General features: G+C 51.9%; 1 protein-coding gene across 1 annotated transcript; it reads left to right on the top strand.

The window, feature by feature from the left end:
- Nucleotides 1-798: 798 nt before the first annotated feature.
- Nucleotides 799-22,280, top strand: LOC125943106 (uncharacterized). Its single transcript, XM_049661488.1, has 3 exons — nucleotides 799-940; nucleotides 17,280-17,512; nucleotides 21,742-22,280. The coding sequence occupies exons 1-3, from the start codon at nucleotides 808-810 to the stop codon at nucleotides 22,063-22,065; spliced, it is 690 nt and encodes a 229-aa protein (XP_049517445.1). The 5' UTR covers nucleotides 799-807; the 3' UTR covers nucleotides 22,066-22,280.
- Nucleotides 22,281-22,645: the final 365 nt, after the last annotated feature.

The raw sequence follows: 22,645 nt of genomic DNA on the forward strand, positions 1-22,645 counted from the left end.
CTGAACAATTGCAACTTTAAATGTTGTTTTGCTTCTGCATAACGATGCTTATTTCCGTCTTGTTTGTTCGGCGTTTGCGTGCACTGTTCTTTTTTCTTCCAATCTATAATTTCTTTATTTGCTCGTGTGAGTTGTCGTTGGTCGCCAGGGCAAAGAGGGCATGCCGAAGCCAGAGGGTTCCTGGATTAAGGAACCTTCCCCCCTCAGTGTGATACCGGGCCTCGCTCGGGACACTGTTTCCACAATAAACGTTTCTTTTCTCTCTCTTTGCTCGTGTGAACGATTTTTGCTCTTCCTGTATTTTTATTTGTGCGTTCTGTTTTCTGAGAAGGTGTGGGGGAGGGGCTTGATTGTTGTTATTTAAGTTTCGTAGTCTCCACCTTACTCAATTCTCCTTTGTGGGCCTCTAAGGTAATATAAGTAAGTAAATAAATAAATAAACTGATAAAACATGGCTGGTCATCTGACTAACACATGAGACTTCAAACTTGAGCGTCATTTCTTGATCCTGAGATATGTTTGTAGATCTCCCGCTGCTACGCGGGTTTTTTGGCAATGGCGATGAGTGGTGGTGATGATGATGGAAGCAGGTCGCTTTGTCGTCGTGGCATAGCAGCCCGGGCAGCCGCTTGCTTAGAACACGAAGCGAGCGACGCCGACATTGTTTACGGAGGGACGTCATCGTTGACTATACCGCGGCACAGCGCCAGTCTACAAGAGCGTGGCATATGGCGTCGAAGGCTGCAGTGGCGGCGGTTTGTTTTGAAGGAGAAGAAAGACGAGGAGCGGGCGGGGGTCCCCGCTGAAATGGCCGCCTCTACGGCTGGCGCCAGCGCCCAGTCGGGCACTACCGCGTCGAGCATGTCCGCCCTGTCGCTGTCTGACCGATGCCGACGCAACATCGAGAGCGAGTCTGAGTACGAGTCGTCCGAGTCCACAGGTGGGTGCGACAGTTTTTGCCGAACTTCCTGCGAGCGGGAGACACGACATTCATGCTTGCGTATGACACCTAGAACTGATACCAGACATCCACAGCGCACACGTGGTTTTGAAGAATTTTGAGCCGCGTCTGCGACTGGGTTCTTCCTCCGAAGCCATGCGCACGCGAACAGAGTAGCTTCTATACGATATGCCGAAACTCGTATCGAGAGAGAGACAAAAACAAACGTTTCGTTAGCGTTTTCTGAAATGTGTCACGAGATAATGTAACTGCTATCGACCGCTCTCGAAACTACGGACATTTTCATCGGTATGTGAGATCAAGGAGGGGAGGGGGGGGGGAGGAATTCTGTAAGTGTCCACCTAGTGGACTGTCCATTCGGGAAACCGCTGATTGGCTGGAGCTGTACCATTGAGAAGGAGACTGGCTGCGGGCGCCTGCCTTTTTCTCACTGGCACCACAGCACAGCCAATCACCGCATCGCGATCAGCAGCAGCCGAAATGGACAGTCTTTTGCCGAACACCTCCCTCAGGTCCTCTGTGGCGGGTACGTGCCAAGCGCACGCACTAGCACTCTCTGGAGTGCCTCTGAGAACATGGTCACGCGGATTCAGCAGACCAGAGGGCATTAAGATAGCCACGAAGAGCTCTCACTGGAATCGTCTATAACTGTTGCGCAGTGTACAGGGCTTGAATGCCGTGTCCCCGAAAACAAGCCTTTCGTACTGTAGCACAGAGAAGCGAAAAAATCAATCAATCAATCAGTCAATCAATCAATCAATCAATCAATCAAAACTATACAACATAAAACAAACAAACAAGCCACCGAAGGAATGAATGAAAGAAGAAACAAACGACTTTAGGAGGTTTGTGAGACTTGTATTTGCGAGGCTTTCCTTCATGGTGAATCTAGGGCCATGATTGCAGTTGCTCACTTTCGGCACCGCTAAGAATGTGCGAATGACGACACCAGTGCGACAGAAGTAACTTGTAATCAACAACTTTTTGCTTCAGCACCATTTTCGCGCCACGTGGTCGCGTAGCGCGTTGTCAGGATGGGTGGCCGAAAGGTGAAAGCTCCACTGATCGGCTGTCACTCTACTGTTCCGTTAGAACTTCCTACCGTCATACCACGTGAAGCGGAAGCGAAATCGTTGCAAAAAAAAAAGAAAAAATAACAACAGTCGCTCAACAACTCTGGCCCTGTTTTCTTTGGTGCTGCGGTCGCGAGATAGAAAGTAGCTAGCGAGCCGTGGATTTTGGCGAAGCCTAAGCCTGCAGAGTTGCATCAGGATAAATAGTTATGCTATATAGTTACTGCACGTGCACAGTGTTATGGTCAGCTCCCCTGATAACGGAAATTCATGTGCGAAAAGAAACGAATGCTCAAACAAGCGCAAGTGTTCACTAACAGAAATTTATACTAGCTAGTACATAGGCCTATTCATCGCAATGTTAACAGAAAACAAGAGGACGGCCGACAGCGCAACTTGCAACTGAAACACTTTATGAGAACTACACGAATAAAGGACTCTATATAAACATACTCTATTAATATATTTCTGTGACAAGAAAAACACATTGTGCCATTAAACCAAGTGACGGTAGATACAGCATGAAATCGTCTGCGCATTTTCCAGTGCGGTTTTTCTAAAGACGAAGGCTTTCTTGGCACACGCTACGCCCCCCCCCCCCCCCTTTTTTTTTTTTTTTCTCTCTATGTGGTCTGTGAGTTTCTAACCTCTCTCGTGGGCCGATCTCGGGGATAGTGCAGTTGATTGTATAAGTGCCACGGGGGCACTGGGTATGCGATGGCACTGGGAGAACTGGATATTCCGGCCCAAGAAGGAACTCGGACATAAAACGCACGCAAAGATATGTACAAGCAAGGCAGTGAATGAAATGTATTTGTATTTGGCCATCTGAATACGTACTTATTGAATAATTACCGACTGGGCCGTCTAAGGGAATTGTATAAGTTATTGTTATGCTTAGACGATTGCGGTGTTTATGTCTGCCAACGCTCCAGTGCTTTCATAATACATGCAGAAGTACGTCTCGAGGAAACGCCTTATATATGTGAACTCGGTGATAGTTCAGCATTGGTGTAACAATAGCGACGACACAGGGGAGAGCAACGCTCCATGTAACCTGGAGCGTCAGATGCGGATGTTAGATACGGATCATTAGTTAGCATCGGTCAAGTTCTTCAAACGCAACCACTCGCTCGCGCACGACAATTATAGTGCGCAGGTGCGCATCGACCATGCCACCGGACCCCTCAAACACGTTGGCGACCCCCCCCCCCCCTTCGTGTGCTGCGCATGGAGCTTTTGTCTTCCCCATGCGTGACACTTCCCGAAATAGCAAATGGAAGCCGGCACGGTTCGAGGTCGTTTACCCTCTGCCCGGGAAAAGCTGCCTTGAAGCACTGAAATGTCGCTCGAGAAGGACATATCCCCTCCAGCTGGGCGGTTACCAGGCGAGGAGGAAACACCGGACGGAAGGCAGCCATTGGAGAATAGAGTCCTTGGAGTATTCCCATTGGCCGAACATGACGCCACTTGCACGGGCCCTGCGATTGGATGAACATGAAGACACTTGCACGGGATCGACGATTGGATGAAAATGACGGGATCCCGACAGACTGTAGTGGTTATAAGCCAGAGAAACATCGAGAAGAGAGAGACATTCTTCTTGCGGCTGGCCTCACGTCCGATTTGCTGCTGGCCGTAACGATGACTTTTTTACCGGTATTTCGCGTTGCTCTACCACTGTACATAATGTAAATAAACCTTCATTTCACTGAGTCCCCCCAACGTCGGCCAACTCCCGCACTCAACGGCAAGATCAAATACTATGCATCCCCTATAAAAATATTATTAATTTTTAGGTTCCACTCACTGAGATTTATTGATATACCTAATTGAATTTGAGCTTCTAGGAACCTTTTGATACAGTTTTAGAATCAGATCGGCCACCGAGTTTCAAATAAAAAGCGACCGATCAGTTTGAGTCGAATAGCCTGTCCCGAATGAATACTTCTATGAGGTTTATTGAGTTAGTACGACAGGATAAAATACAATTGGTGGAGATGATGAGCAACGCGAGAACAAGGTGAGAGCAGGAGCCGACGTTTCGGCAAGTGGACGTGTATTTTTCAAGGCGACAGTATATATAGGTAGGGTTCTTCTAAAGGGGAGAGAACGGAAGGCGGGTGGGTGAGGTAACGAGCGAGAGTGTGTTAGCGGCGAGGGCGTAGAATTCTACACCCTCAGAATTCTACACTCACAGAGGGTGTAGAATTCTACACCCTCGCCGATAACACACTCTCGCTCGTTACCTCACTCACCCGCCTTCCCTTCTCTCCCCTTTAGAAGAACCCTACCTATATATACTGTCGCCTTGAAAAATACACGTCCACTTGCCGAAACGTCGGCTCCTGCTCTCACCTTGTTCTCGCGTTGCTCATCGTCTTTGAATTTCCATCTCCTGATTTCCACGTGTTTTTCCTGAATTGTTGGAGATGTAATGCATTCTAGTGAAAGTGCATGTAACACTGACGGCGTTTAAATAATGGAAGGATGACAGAAATATACTCAATGAATATAGCGACATTAGTACGAAAACCCAGCATTAAGCTGGTAAACACATACTTTCGAACATCATTACACAACCAACAAGAAAAGACAGCACGTTAGGCTGAAGTCAAGAACGCATATATTCTCGGTGAGAATTATGGACGCATGCGATGGCGCACGAAGTCCAACTATCGCTGAGTGTGTAAGAACTTAACAAGCTTTTTCTTGAAGCCACCGATCAGGGAACCTATGGACCTCAGTACCGTGGTGTTTTAACTGATTCCTTGCTGATATTTTCTTGACCAGTTCAACGAGCTATTAAGCGAGCATAAGTTGATGAGAACTCTGTACATGCATGATAAGGGAATTGCGCTAAGCATACTACTCTTGAGTACGGTTGTTCGCAGCAATACCAACATTACTGGGGTCCCTTTTTTCTTCGGCTCATCTCTCGGTTACGACGAAAGTTGTTGTTAGATGCGCCTGCGTGTACACTTGGGCATATTGCGCGACATTAGTGCACGACAAACTGCCTACTGGCGCTGCTTATCGGCTGCCATGCCACCAGAGGCAGTTCACCGGTGGCCACCCCTGCCCCTCATTCAGGTGGAGCAACAGAGAGCTTCAGGTCCGGGACACTTGATTGGCGCGACCAGCGCAGACACTGACATATTTTTGAGGCCGCATAATATACGTGGGAATAGACACAGGAATATACGGACACACGCGCGACGTGTTGCCGTGCCTTTTGCGTTGCGCGAATGTCGGCCGGGCTCGGAGCACCACGCATAAACTGAGCCCATGAACTCCTATTTTTCTTCGTACTGTTCTTTGTTTTGTTCTTTGTAGCGAGCTGTTTGTAGCGAGCTGTGAACGCGTGAGCTCGTTCATTTGTCACATGCGTGGTCACCGAGAAGCCTGCGCGCCGCACACACTTGGCGCTTTCTTGCTCGAAGCCCTTTCGCGTATAAGCGCGAGAGACGCACAATTGCCTGCGCCCGCGGGAACGCGTTCTCTATCCAGAGCCGTGGCATTAGCGCGTAATTGCGAGCGCGGTAATAGTTTTTCGCCCCGGGAACGCGACCTGTGGCGTGACGGATCGCGATTAAGCTGTCTGTAAAGCAGCCTCGAAGTAGCGCGGAGGATGTGTGCCTTCATCTGAGGACGTTTCACTCGAGAGAACTAGCAGGGGTGCGGTGCGGCGGTGCTCTGGGCCCCCACCGAGAGAGGTTTGTGGAACGGAAAATCAGGGGCCTACGGTGTGCGTGTGTACGTGTGTTTACGTGCACGCACTTCCCTAGGAGAGAAATCGTGCAACAATGGCGTTCTGACGGCGGCAATTGCCACGAGCGTGGCGCTAAATCCCCTGTGGCTCGGCCTCAATGTCGATGAGCTGTTTTTTTGCACTCTTCGAAGTGTGCCGCGCGCTGTTGGCGGTGAGGAGACGTGCCCTGCTGTGAGATCGGCGTTACTTTCTAGCCGCTGACGTTGTAGGCTTCTCTGTAGTGCTCTCGAGGGCATGGGTGTATACTTTATAGGTTGTCGCGCCGAACGCCGCGGGAGCCGTGAATGCATAACTTGTATAATGGAGATGATATGCGCCCATAGTATAGTTCACGTGCCGGATCGCGTAATTTTGCGACGCACCCCGCGATGTGATTTGTGCACCGAAACCTGTTATACCGTGTAAATTTCCACCGCTTCTCCCATGGGCGCTGAATTGGTTAGAAGATTAAGTAGGATGCAAAGGACTGACGGCGCGTCGGTGGTGTATGGGTGTGGAATCATCTTTCCAGACAGTAGCTACTTGTCATATGATTCACGAGGGTTGCAATGTGGGCTTGTTGGTAACGCATCTTGGAGGCTTTAGGGTAGCGCGATTAAAAGACAGGACAAAAGAAGACACACAGGGACACACACATAGCGCCGTCTGTGTCTCTGTGTGTCTTCTTCTGTGCGGTCTTTTAATCGCGCTACCGTAAACCCTTCAAGATTGTCATAAGAGCTTTCTCTCTAATTCGATAGCAACTCGTGGCGCTTTGTCGCGCGTGGGGTGAATCATACCTCTTGAGAAAAGTTAAACGTCACGTGACTATTGCGTTCGTGTCCCATCAGCTCGTATTGAAAGGTCACTAGTAGGTGTGGTACAATTAATGCAACATAGTGAACCATGTAGTGATCAATTATTATTATTATTAGGACTGTTTTGATGGAAGAGGCAGTGCTTCCCGGGATGATTAAGTGACATCTATATATACAAATAGCGGCCATGACGTCCCCCGTTCCTTCAGGCGCCTGTAGAACGGCAATGCATGGCCTGCTTGATTAAATCGAGCAGGCTAGGTGACTATTTGTCACCGCCCCGTTTCAAAGAGGATGCCATGAAATCAGCATCATAATAATCATCATCATCATCAACATAAGAGAGAGCATATTTTAAGCATTCGCGCCGACGCCACATCCGTTACAGGAAGTTGATGGTGGATCCCGATATAAAACACTTTCGTGTTAAACGAGAGTGGGGAGGAGGCGCATAAATAGAGGGCGTTACGCTGGATGTAGCGCTGCCGTCAGTGCGCCATGGTTGCGGAGAGCTCTGCGCAAGGCTTTCACGTGACGGCGCGAATGCTGAGAACTTACGAGGAGAGGGTGCGTCGCCACTAGACAGGTGGCGCCACCCAATGGCGGATTCGGAGCAACCAACCGACTCCGCATTCAGAGCACGCCTTTCGGGCGTAAAAGAACGGTTCCCAGTCCACGATCAGAACGCAACCCACGCTCCCGGAACATAGCGTCTTGCTCCACGGGATCCAGCGTTATCCAGGATACCTTGCGTGTGGCCATCCGGTTCTGTTACCAGCGCAGGGGAAACATCCTGTCGATTGCCCGACCGTTAGCTGCGTCTTCAGCATCGCACGTATTTACGCGAGTATCCGGGATCGAAGCTGTCAATGTCGAGCGGCAAAAGCAATGCCATGTGCCGCGAGTCGTCCATGTCATCCGCCATTACCGTGAAAGAGTTACGGTCCACAGCGCTAGCTTTCGCGGAACAGCTTCGACTGCTCGACGGAGTGGTTGCGGGTTGAATTCTGCTCTCGATCTCTCATTATAAAACGCGACTCGCGCCTTCATCGTGTCATTGGAACGCACGTGTTCCAAAAAAGAGAATAAAAAAGTTGCAGTGGCTTAGCTCGGCTATGCCAGGATATACGTAGCATTAGCAAAGGTTCAGCTGATTATTCTTAGCTTTCCTGGTTGCCTAGATTGTCAAGGATTAGCTTGATTGTCATGCTTACTGCTGCTCCAATGACACACACGCGGTATACGTATTATGTGGCACATGTATTCATTCCTCCTACGCTCAACCGCTAATTGCCAGGCAACTACTTCAGGATCCGATGAGTCAAGCTTCTCCGTTCTTCTGCGCTGTTAAACAGCATTTGCGCTCTCCTTCTCCATGGCTATACCACACTAGCAAACGCCAGTCAGAAGCGCAGCGGCTCCAGCGCATTGTCAGACGGCGACTGCACAGCGAGCGAGCGCGCGCCGGCGCCAGTGCGTCGGACGCCACCACGGACGCGGTCGAGAGCGGACGCGTCTCACGTCGGCTCCTGTGATTTTCGTCAGGACCTGCGGAACCCTGCACGGTATCCCACGAAAATTGACCCTATCATCTTCCTAACATCGTTCTGCACCAGAAGACACCACTCTCATCCAGGTAGGCCGATGTTTGGCCATTTTATGTCCACTTCTTGACCTCACCTTGGGGAGCTACGCTTGCCCTAACGAGTTAGGCCCAACGCCGACTGCGCCGGGACTCTCCCGCGGACGCCGCCTTATATGGCGGTCACCGCTTTCCGTGGATATGATCCCACTACCTTGGCGTGGAAAAACGTTCCTGCCTCAACGCCCGAAGACTCCGTTCCACCCACGGATATCGTGGACGAGGGACTATTTACAGTGATGACGCTTCGTAAGCGCCGCCAGCAATCTAACACTGCTAAGGCCTCGGATACCGATAAGGCCAAGTCAGCGAAGACCCCACCCAAGAAGAAGACATCCCGTGTATCGTGGCGGCCCGCCGCTATGCCCCGCACTGCTGCGGAAGACTTCACCATCGTGCTCAAGCCTCGAGTCACGGTGGATCTCAAAGCTGCCTTCCAGCCAGGTGAGCTAGGAGCCAAGCTCGCCTCATATGCGAACGCTACCAACAGTGATTGTATCAGTGTGTGGCCCATTTGGGCGCAAAATATCATCGTTGTCTCAACCAACGACATCAACACTGCCAACCTTCTCTCGCGAGAATTCTCGCTCAAGACATCCCAGGGTCCCCTACCGATGATCGGCCACGCCAAGATCAGCGGGGAAGTGTGCCGTGGCGTCATTACGGTGCACGAACAGGAGACCTCCGCCTCCCTGAAAGCCAAGATCCACTGGCGGGGTGGAAACATCGCTTTCATCAGGAAGCTGGGCAAGACTTCCGTGGCCCTCCTCACTTTCGAAGGCCACCACGTGCCACGGTTCGTGCACTACAACAGTGTCGTGACCCCGGTACGCGAATACAAGCGCACCATACCAGCCTGCTACTGCTGCGGGACGGTGGGCCACCGCCCGGAGCTGTGCCCCCACCCCAACGATCAACGCTGCGGCCATTGTGGTCAAGTTGTGGGTGCCTCTGAGGAGGGGATGACCCCACATGAATGCAAGCCATTGTGCCTGGTGTGCGGCGAGGAACACCTCACCGGATCCCCGGCCTGCAAGGCAAAATTTCGCCGCCTGCAGCAGACGGGCGGCCAACATGGTGGCCGCGGCTCCCCGCAACAGCGGCCAAAGCCCAAAACATCTGACGTCACGCCGGAAGGCCGTCAGCCGGGAGCAACCAACCAAACCCCAAGACCAATCAGCAACTGCCACATCCACCCAATACATCACAGGCGTCACAGAAGACGTCATCCAAGACCCCCGACCAGGGCGCCCCCGTGTTCCAAGCCGGGGAATTTCCACCCCTGACCTCTGGCGGTGCCCCCAGGCAGCCAGCAAAGAAGACATCCTCTCAGGTAGGTAGCTGGGCGGGGGCCGCCTCCTCCTCTCGCTCTCCCTCCCCCACCTCCTCCCCCGAATTCCTCCTGCTCAAACAAGAGCTCGCTGCGCTCCGGGCACAGAACGCGCAGCTTCTAGTCAAAATTGCCACTTTGGAGGCAGGTAGTACGCCCTCCACCCCCGCGTCACCGCCCCCTCCCCTCCCCAAAATTACCGTCGCCGTTCCGGAACCTAAGCCCATGTGCGTCGCTCCGTCCGTCTCGGAGCCCTCTAACACTGAACAGCGTTTTCAGGCTATTGAAAGCGCTATGACTGCTCTGGTGACACAACTCACCACCATGAGCAAAAGCATCGAAAATCTCGCCAATACCGTCACCCATCAGGTGACGAGTAACATTAAGACTTGGCTCCAGGACACCAACCCTCGCAGCCGCAGGGCTAGTCCCCTCAAGGACGTTAACCGCCCCTCTAAATTTTCTTATACCAACGACCTCGCCGAACTCTCTGAGGACTCCGAATCCCTACTTGCACAAGGCACCAATGTAGGGGCCGAGTCCATCCCAGCCACCCCAAATTCTCAGTATGGCGGTAGCACCTAAACGCTTACCCCCATCGCGAACCCGAAAACCTCAACTACTTTCTCTAATTCAGTGGAACTGTAGAGGCTTCAAGGATAGGGCCAAACGGGCCAATTTCAGCCTCTATCTCGAAACCTTCGAACACCTGTGCGCGGTCGTTGCCCTTCAAGAGCCCGGCAACGCCGTGCGCCTCACAGGCTATAACACTTTTCAGCGGGACCCATTCACCTGCCTTCTTGTACCTTAACTGCACAAGAAGTCGACCTCGACCTCTCAATACCCTACTCGTATACCATGGTCACAATCCTTCCCCTGCGCAGAGTCGACCCCCCGGTGCACATCCTTAACATTTACTGCCGACCTAAACTCAAAAAGATCACTTTCGCTGACACCTTCACCAGGGCGCTGAAGATCGCAGGGCGCGATCCCCTCCTAATAGTGGGTGACTTTAACGCCCCTAGCAGGCTTTGGGGCTATCGCAAGGAAGAGATACGTGGAAGGAAACTCGCGGAGCTAACTTCCACGCTGGGCATCACTCTTCACACCGACCCTGCACAACCAACTCGTCTAGGTAACTCTGTGACCCGGGACACCTGCCCCGACCTTACCTTCACCAAAAACATCAAACACGCAGACTGGGTCAATACCGAGGAAACCCTCGGCAGCGACCACTGCATTCTCAACACCACACTCTCAACACGACCCCTACAACGCCCCATCACACAGGCTCACCTACCCAACTGGGACGCCTTCCGACAGTCCGTACCTGCCTCTCCCATCCTTCACAATGGTTATTCCCAGTGGGCCCAATCCATACTCCAAACACTAAGACAACACCAGACCGCAATACAACTCACGGACAGCCATCCGGACGTGGATAACCACCTCCTCCATCTTTGGGAGGCCCGTCGCAGCCTCACAAAGAGATGGCGCCGACAAAAACACAACAGCAAACTCCGCATGCGGATACTGGATCTCACCCAGAAGGCGGCCGAGTACGCTGCCCAGCTCGCCGATTCAAATTGGGTAGGCCGATGTAATACTGCCGCCAGGCAAATATCTGGCCGCAATACATGGAGACTCTTCCGTAGTCTCATCGACCCCGCGCAAACGCGAGGCGAGACACAAAGACATCTACAGCGAGCCTTTCACAATTTTCAGGGCTCCACAACACAGCTAGCTCTCTCGCTCCGGGACCGCTATCTCTGCACTGAGCAGGACCCGCGAGGCCCCGAGTATCACTACGCAGGCAGGAAGAACTCAGAACTGGACGCTCCTTTCCAGTTACACGACCTCCGTGCGGCTCTTGCCAAAATGAGGCGGGGCACGGCTCCCGGGCGAGACAAACTCACCGTCAAAGTCCTAGCAAACCTACCCGATACTGCACACCAGTCGCTTCTCGAATACATGAATGTTATCTGGTCCGGAGAAACACCCCTCCCCCTAGATTGGAAAACATCTCTAGTAACCTTCATACCAAAGGCAGGGAAAGCCATCAACACTGATAACCTTAGACCCATTTCTCTTACTTCCTGTGCGGGGAAGCTAATGGAAACTATGGTCAGGGATCGTCTCTCCTCCTACTTGGAAGAGCGTAACACTTTCGCTGACTCCATGTACGGCTTCAGGCCCAACAAATCTGCGCAGGACATACTCCTACAACTACACCACGAAGTCCTCACTCCCATAGAACACCCCCACAATGACAAGATCATTCTAGCGCTTGACCTTAAGGGAGCCTTCGATAACGTTAAGCACGAAGTCATCCTAGCTCACCTCAGTGCCACTAACTGTGGCGATCGCACTTTCAACTATATTCGAAATTTTCTGACTAACAGAGCTGCGTACATTCGCATCCAAGATCAGGAATACGGCCCTTACCCACTGGGCACGCGAGGCACACCACAGGGCGCTGTGTTGTCGCCTCTCCTTTTCAACTTAGCTATGGTACAGCTCCCGGCCCGGCTGGATGCTGTCGACGGGGTAAAGCATGCGCTTTATGCCGACGACATCACCCTGTGGGCCACAGACGGCAACCTGGGCAACATGGAGGACAGCCTGCAAGCCGCGGCGCATATAGTGGACGAATATGCGGCATACTGCGGCCTCCAATGTTCCCCACAGAAGTCAGAATTCGTGCACATTCGGCCCACGCCGAAGTGCACTTCGTCCATTAACCTTTCCCTACATAGCGGACCCATTAACGAGGCACAGGAGATCCGTGTCCTTGGACTCCACATACACAAACACCGCCGAGTAGAGACAACACTTCACAAACTCCGTAAGGTTGGAGAACAGGTGGGCCGCATGGTCCGCCGGGTTTCCAACAAGCGGGGGGGTCTCAAAAGCAAGGATGCGCTTCGTCTCGCACAAGCTTTTGTCACGAGTCGCATCTTGTATGCGACTCCATACCTGTACTTACGGAAACACGAAGAAGATTTCTTGGAGGTGACCCTCCGCAAAATCATCAAGCGAGCCCTAGATCTCCCCATCTCCACCTCCAATGCGAGACTTCTTGCCTTGGGGGTGGTCAACACCTACCGGGAGCTTCGGGAGGCTCACTTGACAAATCAATACACCCGCCTGGCGCAGACCCCGTCAGGCAGACGACTCCTAGATCGCCTACACATCAGGCATGAATTCCACACACAGGAGCGGGTACGAGTGCCCGAACACTGGAAATACGCGATCCATGTTCGACCCCTCCCCACCAATATGTCCCATGAGTCACACACTGGTCGCCGGGAGGCGCGGGCTCTTGCCCTCCGACGCCACTACGGCTCCAAACAAAGCGTATTTTACACGGACATCGCCGGCCCTTACCACGGGGGTTGGTATACGGCCGCCGTAGTCCACGAAGACAGGCAGGTGGATGGTCTCTCCTTCCGTGCACCCAATGCTACCCATGCTGAAGAGGTGGCCATAGCCCTAGCTATCTCACATGACACTTCCAAAACCATCATATCTGACTCCAGAGGAGCCTGTCGAAATTTCCAGCTGGGATGGATCTCACCCCTAGCTGCTCAAATTCTTCGACCTTGCCCGCGGGTAGGTGACCCCTCTCCCCACTCACTAATCTGGACCCCCGGCCATCAGGAACTCACAGGCAATGAGGCAGCCCACGCTGCCGCCCGCGCACTCATTCCCCGGGCAACTGCCTCCTCCACCGATGACCACTCTGATCCAGAATATAATCCTCCTCTTCTCACTTTTAAAGACATAAGTACCCATTATCGGGACTCTCACCGCCGCTTTCCTGCGCTCTGCAAAGGGCTCAAGAAGGCGGACGAGAGAATTCTTCTTCGCCTATTCACGAATACGCTACTGTGCCCGGCAGTGCTCAAACACTTTGACTCTTCCTTTTCCGGCCTCTGCCAGTACTGTGGGGAGGTGGCTGACACTTACCACATGGTATGGGCATGCCAACTAAATCCTTCTCTAACCCCCAACCCCAACCCAACCCGAGAGGACTGGGAGGCGGCCCTGCTCGGCTGCCTGGACCTTCCGGCTCAACAGGCCATGGTCCAGCATGTCACGACAGCGGCCACGACCAATGGGGTCCCTGAATAGGGACTCCACCTAGTATTGTAGGGAGCTGGCCCACTAAGAGCTGGTTTTCCCGAACAACCTCTATGTAAATAACACCTTAATAAATGTTTACCACCACCACCACCAGTGCGTCCACCACGGCTACGACGTCACTCCTCTGGAATGCGCAGACCGGCGACGGTGAGTCGCGCACGGCGGCGGCGGAGTGCGCGAGAGGTGCCGGCTCCGGGGGCTCCGGTGGTGCGCAAGCCGTGTGACATCACTGATCTTTGCGCATGCGCAGCACGGCTCTTGATGTGCCACGCGAAATGGGCTTGGCTAGGCCAGTGTAGCTAACGCTACAAAAACTGTCAGCCCTTCCACTGCGGTGGAGATGGAAGAACAGCGAAGCTGTACTATGGTGGGGATTATGTATTTCCAATTATGACTATTAAGATGTGATGATGTAATTGATTATTTGAATTATTAAAGAATGAGAAATATACATGTGATTTTCATTGATGTCCACTGGGGCCATGGCCTTATGGTCGCTCCGGTACACCGCCATAGGGTGTACGGCAAAGGTTGGCATGTTCTTCATAAACACGTCACCAACGCCGTGCGCGTTCGGCGCGAACGCGGGCAGAACGCCGCCGCCCTCGACAACAGTTATGTGCGTTGTTTTTGTGACCGCACACAACCGCTGTCAAAACGCTGGCGTGAGCAAGCGCGCCAGCCGCAGCGAGTGAAGGTTCATGCCGTCTATCGCTTCAACGGAAACTGAGCGGCGAAAGCACAGCCCATACAAAGGTAGGAGCCGTGTTGCAGATCGCTTTCAAGATACGGTGAGCGCGACCGCCCGGCGCCGCGCAAAGTACAAGTTGCTAGCAGATCAGAAGCCGCAATCCCTCCCTCCCACGCTGCCTTCCCGCTGTCCTCCTTTCGCGTGGAAGATTGAGTCGTCAGTTCCCCTTGCGCCTCGGTCGCAAGATACGCATTTGGTGCCGCAGCTTAACGTCGCCTCCCCTCCCCCCGTCCCCCCACGGCCTTTCGTGCGACTAAAGAAGTGGCGTTTGCTCTCCGGCGTGTGTTCGCTGCCCGTGAAAGCGCGCGCCCCTCGCGGGCTTTCACTCCCACATACAGCCTACCGCCAATGAGAGTTTTTATTGCGATAGCAATTATATGGACACTTCAAGTGGGTTTCTGCCATCACCATCGCCGTCGTCGTCGGCATCGCCGTCGCCATGAGGTACCGTATAAAGTCCAAGGGCGATAAAATCGTAGCGGCGTGCCGTATGCGCGAGTGAAAGCGCGCGGGGGACGCGCGCTATCACAGAGAGCGAACGCATGGCGGAAAGCAAACGCGACTTCCGTCGTGCGATAGGCCGTGGGGGTATGGGAGGCGGGGCGACGCTGCGCTGCGGCACCAAATGCCTATCTTGTAACCAGGCGCAAGGTGAACTGGCCACTCAATCTCCCACGCCAAAGGAGGAAAGCGGGAAGGCAGCGTGGGAGGGAGAGGGGGCAGCTTCTACTCTGCCAAAAACGGCGCTTGTACTTTGCCCGGCTGCGGCGGTCACCCGCACCGTCTCATAAAAGCGATATCCACACGGCTCTGACCTTTGTATGCGCTGTGCATTCGCCGCTGAGTTTCCGTTGAAGCGATAGGCCGCACGAACCTTCGCTCACTGCGGCGGCTGCGCTTGCTGCCAGCACTTTGACAGTGGCTGTCTGCGGTCATTGAGTGTGATCTATTCATGTTTTCTTGTGCGCATTGACACCACGCTTGCTAATTCAGTTTGTAAGCGAATGTGTCCCAAGTTTATGCAGCCGATAAAACTACTATCCCTTCTCCGAATAGCTCTCTACTAATTTGCTATCGCAATTGATGCTTCACCTTTCAGGCGAAACTTCGACATTTTTTTTCTACATCTGGACGCGACCATCGAAGACTGAGCCCTTTATAGCTCCCCTGTAAAAAATTAGCGTAGCTTGCACTGAAGGCGCAATGCTAGAGACAGCGGAGCTGATGGGCACCAAGTCATCCCCAGCATCTTCCAGAATTTATTGATTATTGATTGATTATCGATTAGCAATTGATAGGCCATCAATTGCCTATCGATGACTGACTAAGCTTAAGTAGTCCCAACCATGCTTATCTAGACTTAGCCAGGCTCAGCTTCGGTAGTTCACAGGGGTATGTGCCATTGCACTTCCGCCAGGATCGGCCTCCATTTTTGGACTCAGCAGACACATCACGCCCGGCTTAAACAGCTCCGCTGTTAAAAGCTGCGCCCACTCCATGGCTGGAATTCACCATTATTAACGGAGAGCACCGACAGAGGGCACGCTGGGAGTTGACGTCATGGATGCGCCTTGCTGTCAGAGCGGCGCTGATTGCATCGTACTCTGCGCTGCGCTTTAGTATCAGAAATTCACAATGGCGCCGATTGCATCACGCTGTTCGCTCTTCAAAGCGACATAGCGGCGGCGCTCGAACAAGCACGGGCGACGAAGCGTCGTTGCACAAAGAATGCAACAGAAGAGCGTGCCTCACGTCGTTGTACTGATGAGGAGGCTAAAGGCTGATTCACACTATACGCCGACACGAGAACGACTTTGGTCTGCGGACTGATGACGCGAGCGGTTTACAGGACGGAAAACGTTGTGACCAACGTTTGAAAGGAAGGAAAACGCTGTCGCCAACAGTCGGCAGACCAAAATCGGTGCCATGTCGGCCTAGTGTGAATCAGCATTAAGCGACAGCGTCCGCCACACGTGTTGGCCGATGAGTGTGAAGCTATAGGCATGCCACTAGGTGCGACCTTGGCCAGGTTCTTGCAGAAGGTACCTCAACTTTCAGAAACTATACCTACATAATCTAGGCCAGAACTTGGCAACACTAGCTCTGTAAGTATGCGATAGCATAGATTGGGACGTCTCGAGACGCCGCGCGCACGCTAAAAGTTATACGGGTGACCTTGCACACACACACTCATTTATCGAAGTGATGTTTATGTACCTCGCATCTTTTGTATATTTGCGATTTCATGCGCATTCTTACGCGTTCGTGTGCTCTGAACGCGCGCACATCAAGTTTTCTGTTAGATACCTCCGAATCCGGCGCAGCCCACCTGTAATACTATTAAGAAATGCGCGGCCGATGGAGAAATCGAACCTCTATCTTCCAGCACCGCAGCCCAATTATCTGACTAATTGGGCCACGATCGCAAGCATGCTTCCGTCACGTCAAGGTCGCTCTCTGAAACTTCTGGCGCGTGCGCTCGCATTCTCGCATTCTTTCCTGGTGACAGCTAGCGCTTCAAGAAGCTGCATTAGAGCGCACTGCCTTCGGGTTGAGCCCACATTTTTTTTAGGCCAAACGATGTTACTTCCAAAGTAGGCTAAGTCCACCCTATATCGCATTGTTAACACGGCATGTTGAACTTCCTTAGTGCATAAACCTGTTAGTTATAACCGCGTTCGACTGTACGTTGAAATGTGAGTGCGCGCAGAAACGCCCCATTCATTTGATGCGATGCACTAACGGGGCATCTCACAGGAACCACGCGTGCGCGCACCAAAAGTGACGCTCGGTGCCGTGCTGCGCAGCCGACGACTGGGTGCGCGCCAACGACGGAAACGTGCCGAGGAACGCGCTCGTGGCGGGCCAGAACCTGAACGGGGAGAACTTCTACGTGGGCCGCGTCATGCTGCGGGGAAACGTGCTGCCGGGCAAAGTGCTTCCCTCGGCCAAGGTGTGCTTCGTCTCGCTCGACCAGATCGAGTTCTCGTCCAACGTGTACGAGGTGCTCGTCAAGGCGCCGTCGGTCAACTACCAGTGGGTGAGCGGCGCCGACCCGTCTGCTCGTTCGGCCACAGCGTGTGCGTGCTTCATTTGAAGAGCAAGCTGTATAGCTCGGGCGCTCCTATATCTAAATACGCGTAAAAGGAGAATTCGCTTTTCTCGGAAATCACTGCACCAAATTTGACGACGTTTGTCGCACTTAAAAGAAAAACGTAAAATGTTGGTCTCGAATTGTCGATCTAAGTCGTGAATCTTTTATTAAAAATGGGCAAGCATCGCAAATTTTCAGAAAACGATACTATCAAGTTTACAACTATGTAACTCAGCAATCAAAAATGATATCACAATTCTGTGAATTGCATCTAATAGTGCGTCTAAAGCGGGCAAAATTGATATAGTACACATGAATCTCAAAAAAGTTGGTTATATGGAAAACAGCTTGTGTAGAACTCTTGTACAGAACGCAACAAATTTACGTAAGATATAAATTGACATATCGGATTAGTCCGCTTTGAACGATCTAATGGATGCCGTTTACAGAACCGCAATATCTGTTCTCGATGCAGAGCTAATAATTTCTAAACTTCGTGCTTCTATTATTTTCGAACTTTAACATTTTTGAAAAAGTTGTCGCAGTTTCACCTGAAAGGTGAAGCATCAATTGCGATAGCAAATTTGAAGACAGCTATACGGAGTAATGATAGCAGCTTTATCAGCTATATAAACTTGGACATGCAGCAGCACCGGCAACACGCAGAACTGTTGTCGACGCCGTCGGCGTTTTGCCCGCGTTCGCTCAAAATGCGTGCGGCGTTGGTGACTGTTGCCGGAGCCTCTGATATAAATAAGCACTTGGTACCGCAGCTAAACGTCGCCTCCCTTCCCTCCCCCTCCCCCTCACGGCCTTTCGTGCGTCGGAAGAAGGCACGTTTGCTCTACATATATGGTGATTGTAGAGGAGGAAAGAGACGCCTACTTCTGCAGCCCTTAAGGGAGCACAGAGCAGAACGCGCGTTTGTTCTCCGCCGTGCGTTCACTCCCCGTGAAAGCGCGCGTCCCTCGCGCCCTTTCACTCGCACATACAGCGTTCGGCGCGCGGCGACGATTTCATCTCCATTGACGTCATACGGAACCTCACGGCGACGGCGACGGCGACGCCGACGGCAGAAATCTGCTTTTGAGTGTCCATATAATTGCTATCGCAATAAAAAAAGTTTAAATAAAATTCAGGCTCTAAATCGAAATTCCGCTTCCACAGTCACTAGAATTTAACTTTCTCTCTCAAATGCAGCAAATTTCACTAAAATTGGTCCAGCGGTTATCTCAGAAAGGAGTCTCTGCCTTTTACATGTATTTGAATAGGCTGCGTCGGAGTTGGGGCCCGAGCTAAAGCTTCCTCTTCTTGCGTTGTAGTGCACGTGAAAGAACCCCAGGTGTTCAAAATTAATCCGGAGCCCTCCACTACGGCGTGCCTCATAATCAGAACTGGTTTTGGCACGTAAAACTCCAGAAAGAAGAAAGCTTCCTCTTAAGGCGCCTCTGAACCACTATGAACTCGAAGGCGAGTTAGGGGTTTCTCTCTCGCCTCGGGTACTACGGGAATTAGAAACGCCTGTTGAAGGCGGTGAAGGATTACATGGTGTGATAAGAAAATCTGCAGCCATATGGTGTAGTCGGCAGCCGACGGATAAAATGGTAACTGGATAGCGCTGGAAGAGGTCTTCATTCCACAGGGAGCTTCAAACATTTCAGTGGTGATTTAGCGGTAAATGCCCGTGAAATACGCTAGCATTACGTCGCACCTGCTTGAGGTCCGCAATCCATGATTTTAATCGCGTTTCCCACATCGCAAAGAGTTGTTGAGGAGCTCACTCCACACACTCCTTGCCTCTGAGGAACGAAGGGCAGCTGGCGGTGGTTCGGAGCAGACCACGTGAACAGCTGCAGTATATTTTTATACATCGACCACATGACCAGCTTCCCGCACTCCACACACATACATTTTTTTTCTCAGTTTAACGCTCCTAATGCTAACGCGTTAAAAAAAGGTTGTTAGACATTTAATTATCCTTATGGGGTTTGAATGCGAAAGCATGAGGACTTGTCTAAGTTGTCACCTTAAAAAAACTCCATCTTAACTCTTTCCCTACCATAGGGAAAATAAATGTTTTTTTGTATGGTACGGCAGATGCTTTTTTAAGGAACTACTGCACTCAATATTTAATGTAATACATAAACAGAACGCAAAATGAATGCACTTTGCACGCATAAAAGTTTTAATAACGACACGTACGTCATAAAAAGATATGAAATGTTAAATTAAAGATTGTGCGATAAAATTGAACGAAGTTTGTAAAGACACGCTTGTATCTACTAAGAAAAAAATGTTTAAAAATTATGAGGTATACAAATTGTATTGCCGTCTATTAGGCACTATCTCAAAAAAAATTAAATTTTTCATTGAACATTGTATTCCGCTACAAACATTTTATTGCAAGCACTACAGTTGGGCGTTCCAGGATGCAGCCGCCGATGTTCCGCGCTGGTTTACGTCGTCGTCGCTTTCAGACTCTAACTCCGACAAAAAGTCAGCGTCCTCTGACTCGCTGCCATTCGATGTATCGATAAGATCAGCTGCAGAGGCAGCTGAATCGCCAAATCGGCGATCTGTCGAAGAGCGCGCGCCGTTTCCGGAGCCGGACATTTTTGCGTTCTGCTTTGACGATCGTGAAACTTCGGAGCACCTTTAAAAAATGTCACAGTTTCGCCCTAAGGGCGAAGCAATGAATGCGATAGCAACACAGCAATGTCATACGAAGTAAGGTGAGCGGCTTTGGTAGCAATATGAATTGTAGTAAACATGAGCTGATTAAGTGAGCAGGTATGCTGCGGCGCAAGTAGACTGACAGGAAGAGAGACTCGATGACCACGAGAAGGCGCGTGTGAAACGGTGGTGTTGATGAGAAGCGCTTCCCGTGGGCAGCGCGTGCGAAGGGACACACCTGTAGCGCTGCACTGCCGACCTGGGCAGCATTGCATGTGTAGCGTGCGTTGGAAAATGTGACCCGACTATTACTAACTGAATGAACAAGCGTGGTGTGAGCGCGCACAAACAAACACGAATAGATCACACTGAATGACTGCAGACAACGACTGTCAAAACGCTGGCAGCAAGCATACGCCGCAGCGGGCGAAGGTACGTGCGGTCTATCGCTTCAATGGAAACTGAGCGGCGAATGCACGGCGCATAAAGGTCAGAGCCGTGTGGAGATAAGAGACGGTGCGGACGAGCGACGAGCGCGGTTGTTGGCAGAGTAGAAGTGTGCCCCCCCCCCCCCCCCCCCCGCTCCCTCCGGCGCTGGCTTCCTGCTTCCTTGCTTGCGCGTGGGAGATTGAGTGCGTTCGCTCTCGTGATAGCGCGCGTCGCCGCACGCTTCCGCTCGGGCATACGGCGCGCGGCGAAGATTTTATTTATAGGGAACCTCACGGCGACGGCGATGGCGACGCCGACGGCAGAAATCTGGTTGAAGTGTTCATATAATTACTATCGCAATAAAATCACCGCCTCGAGGGGAAAAAAGCGAACTGCTTAGAAAACTAAAATATAGTTCTCCTCCTTCACGTCCGATAGCGCAGTATGTCCGTAAGCGGCGCAGAAGGTCTCGAAGGCGGCCTTTCAAACCATCGATAGAGAGCTAACGATGCCCAAAGGGCGGGGTGCGGAAATGGTTAATTCACCTTGCTCTAATTTGTACCAACCTTAATCCACCTTAATCCGCATTATTCCACCTTAATCTATATCAATCCACTTTTTCCACCTTAATCCACTGTAATCCACCTTAAAACAAATTTGGGAGTCGGCCAGGTTGGATTTTTTTGGGTGTGGACGCCGTGGCTCTTCACCGCAGCATTTCGCAGTGCCAGGCGCAGCAACTCCAGCGCCGGGAAGGTGACGTCAACACTTGGTCACGTGGGTTTTGGTACCATGTGCTACTAAATAAGGTGTTCCAATGATAACACCGGACGCCGGATTTTCCGTTTCATCGGGCATATAATGATTCTTTATCAAAAGATGCCGCGGATGATGCCTATGATGGTACCGGCACTGCTTGAAACTCTGGTACTTCGCGGAACGGAAACCGCCTCTTTGCGCTCTGGTACAACTCGTGCGTTTCATCTGTCGTTGCGTCCGTTGCGGCCAACGGCGTTGGCGCTTGCCATGCCACGTTCACCTTTTTTTTTTTTTCGGTTGCACCTCGATTGCAGGTTCGCATGGGCGGTTGCGTGATGCCACGCAACGCAATACCGGCGGGGCGCGGCGCGACGGGCGAGCTCATCTACATCGGCCGGCACGTGCACAAGGGCGAGCTGACGCCGGGCAAGGTGATACCGTCTCAGCGCTGCATCTACATACCGTACCTGGGGAAGGAGATACGCTACCGCGATTTCGAGATCCTCATCCAGGGCGAGTACCCTTACTTCGAGCGGGCCAAGGGCAAGAGCAAGGACAAGGAGCCGCCGCAGCCACTGCACGACGTGCCGAACCCGAGCGTCAGCAGAGACCTGTCACTGGCCACCCCGTCGCCTTAAGCGTCAACACAGGCACTCGCCACCCCGCCATGCTTCATCTCATTCCCGCCGCGAGCTGTTTTCCGAGCGCCTCGACAACTACGAGAATGTACGCGCGGACATTAAAGCACTCGTGGAGTTAGGTTAATGTTCTCAGCACAGCTGCGCAGGTGACTGCTGTCCGCGCCCTCGGATGTGGCCTCGACTGCTTCTGGCAATAAGCGATGAGAAGAGTACGAGTGCTTGCCTGACACGCGTCTGCCTGACATGCATGCCTGTTGCCATTTGCGCCGTATTAAGAGCGAGAAATAGGGAACGGTTAAGCTACGAGGGAAATCTTGCAGTGAGATTTCTATGCAGTTCGTCAACCTGGAACTGGAAGAAACCTTGCGTTTACTGTGCGCATTGGCCGACACTTACTTACTGCTGAACAAAAATGGTGATGTCAACTGCTTTTTGCCGATTGTTGCTTCATGAAATCAAGTGTTACCGCCTTAACTGTGCTTCTATTGGCCTTTGGCTAATGAAATGGCTTTTATGGCTCTTATAGGCATTTGCTGCACAACGGCTTTTGTTTGCGTTCGTTGGTTTGCTGTTTCAA

The sequence above is a fragment of the Dermacentor silvarum genome, chromosome 2 (genome assembly GCF_013339745.2).
Source record: "Dermacentor silvarum isolate Dsil-2018 chromosome 2, BIME_Dsil_1.4, whole genome shotgun sequence".
Lineage (NCBI taxonomy): Eukaryota > Metazoa > Arthropoda > Arachnida > Ixodida > Ixodidae > Dermacentor > Dermacentor silvarum.

Bases quoted from the DNA above. Each gene is read 5' to 3' on its own strand.
- LOC125943106 (XM_049661488.1), top strand. From the start codon at position 808: ATGGCCGCCTCTACGGCTGGCGCCAGCGCCCAGTCGGGCACTACCGCG. The intron at 941-17,279 runs GTGGGTGCGACA...CGTGCTGCGCAG, and splicing joins CGAGTCGTCCGAGTCCACAG to CCGACGACTGGGTGCGCGCC. The intron at 17,513-21,741 runs GTGAGCGGCGCC...CCTCGATTGCAG, and splicing joins CGTCGGTCAACTACCAGTGG to GTTCGCATGGGCGGTTGCGT.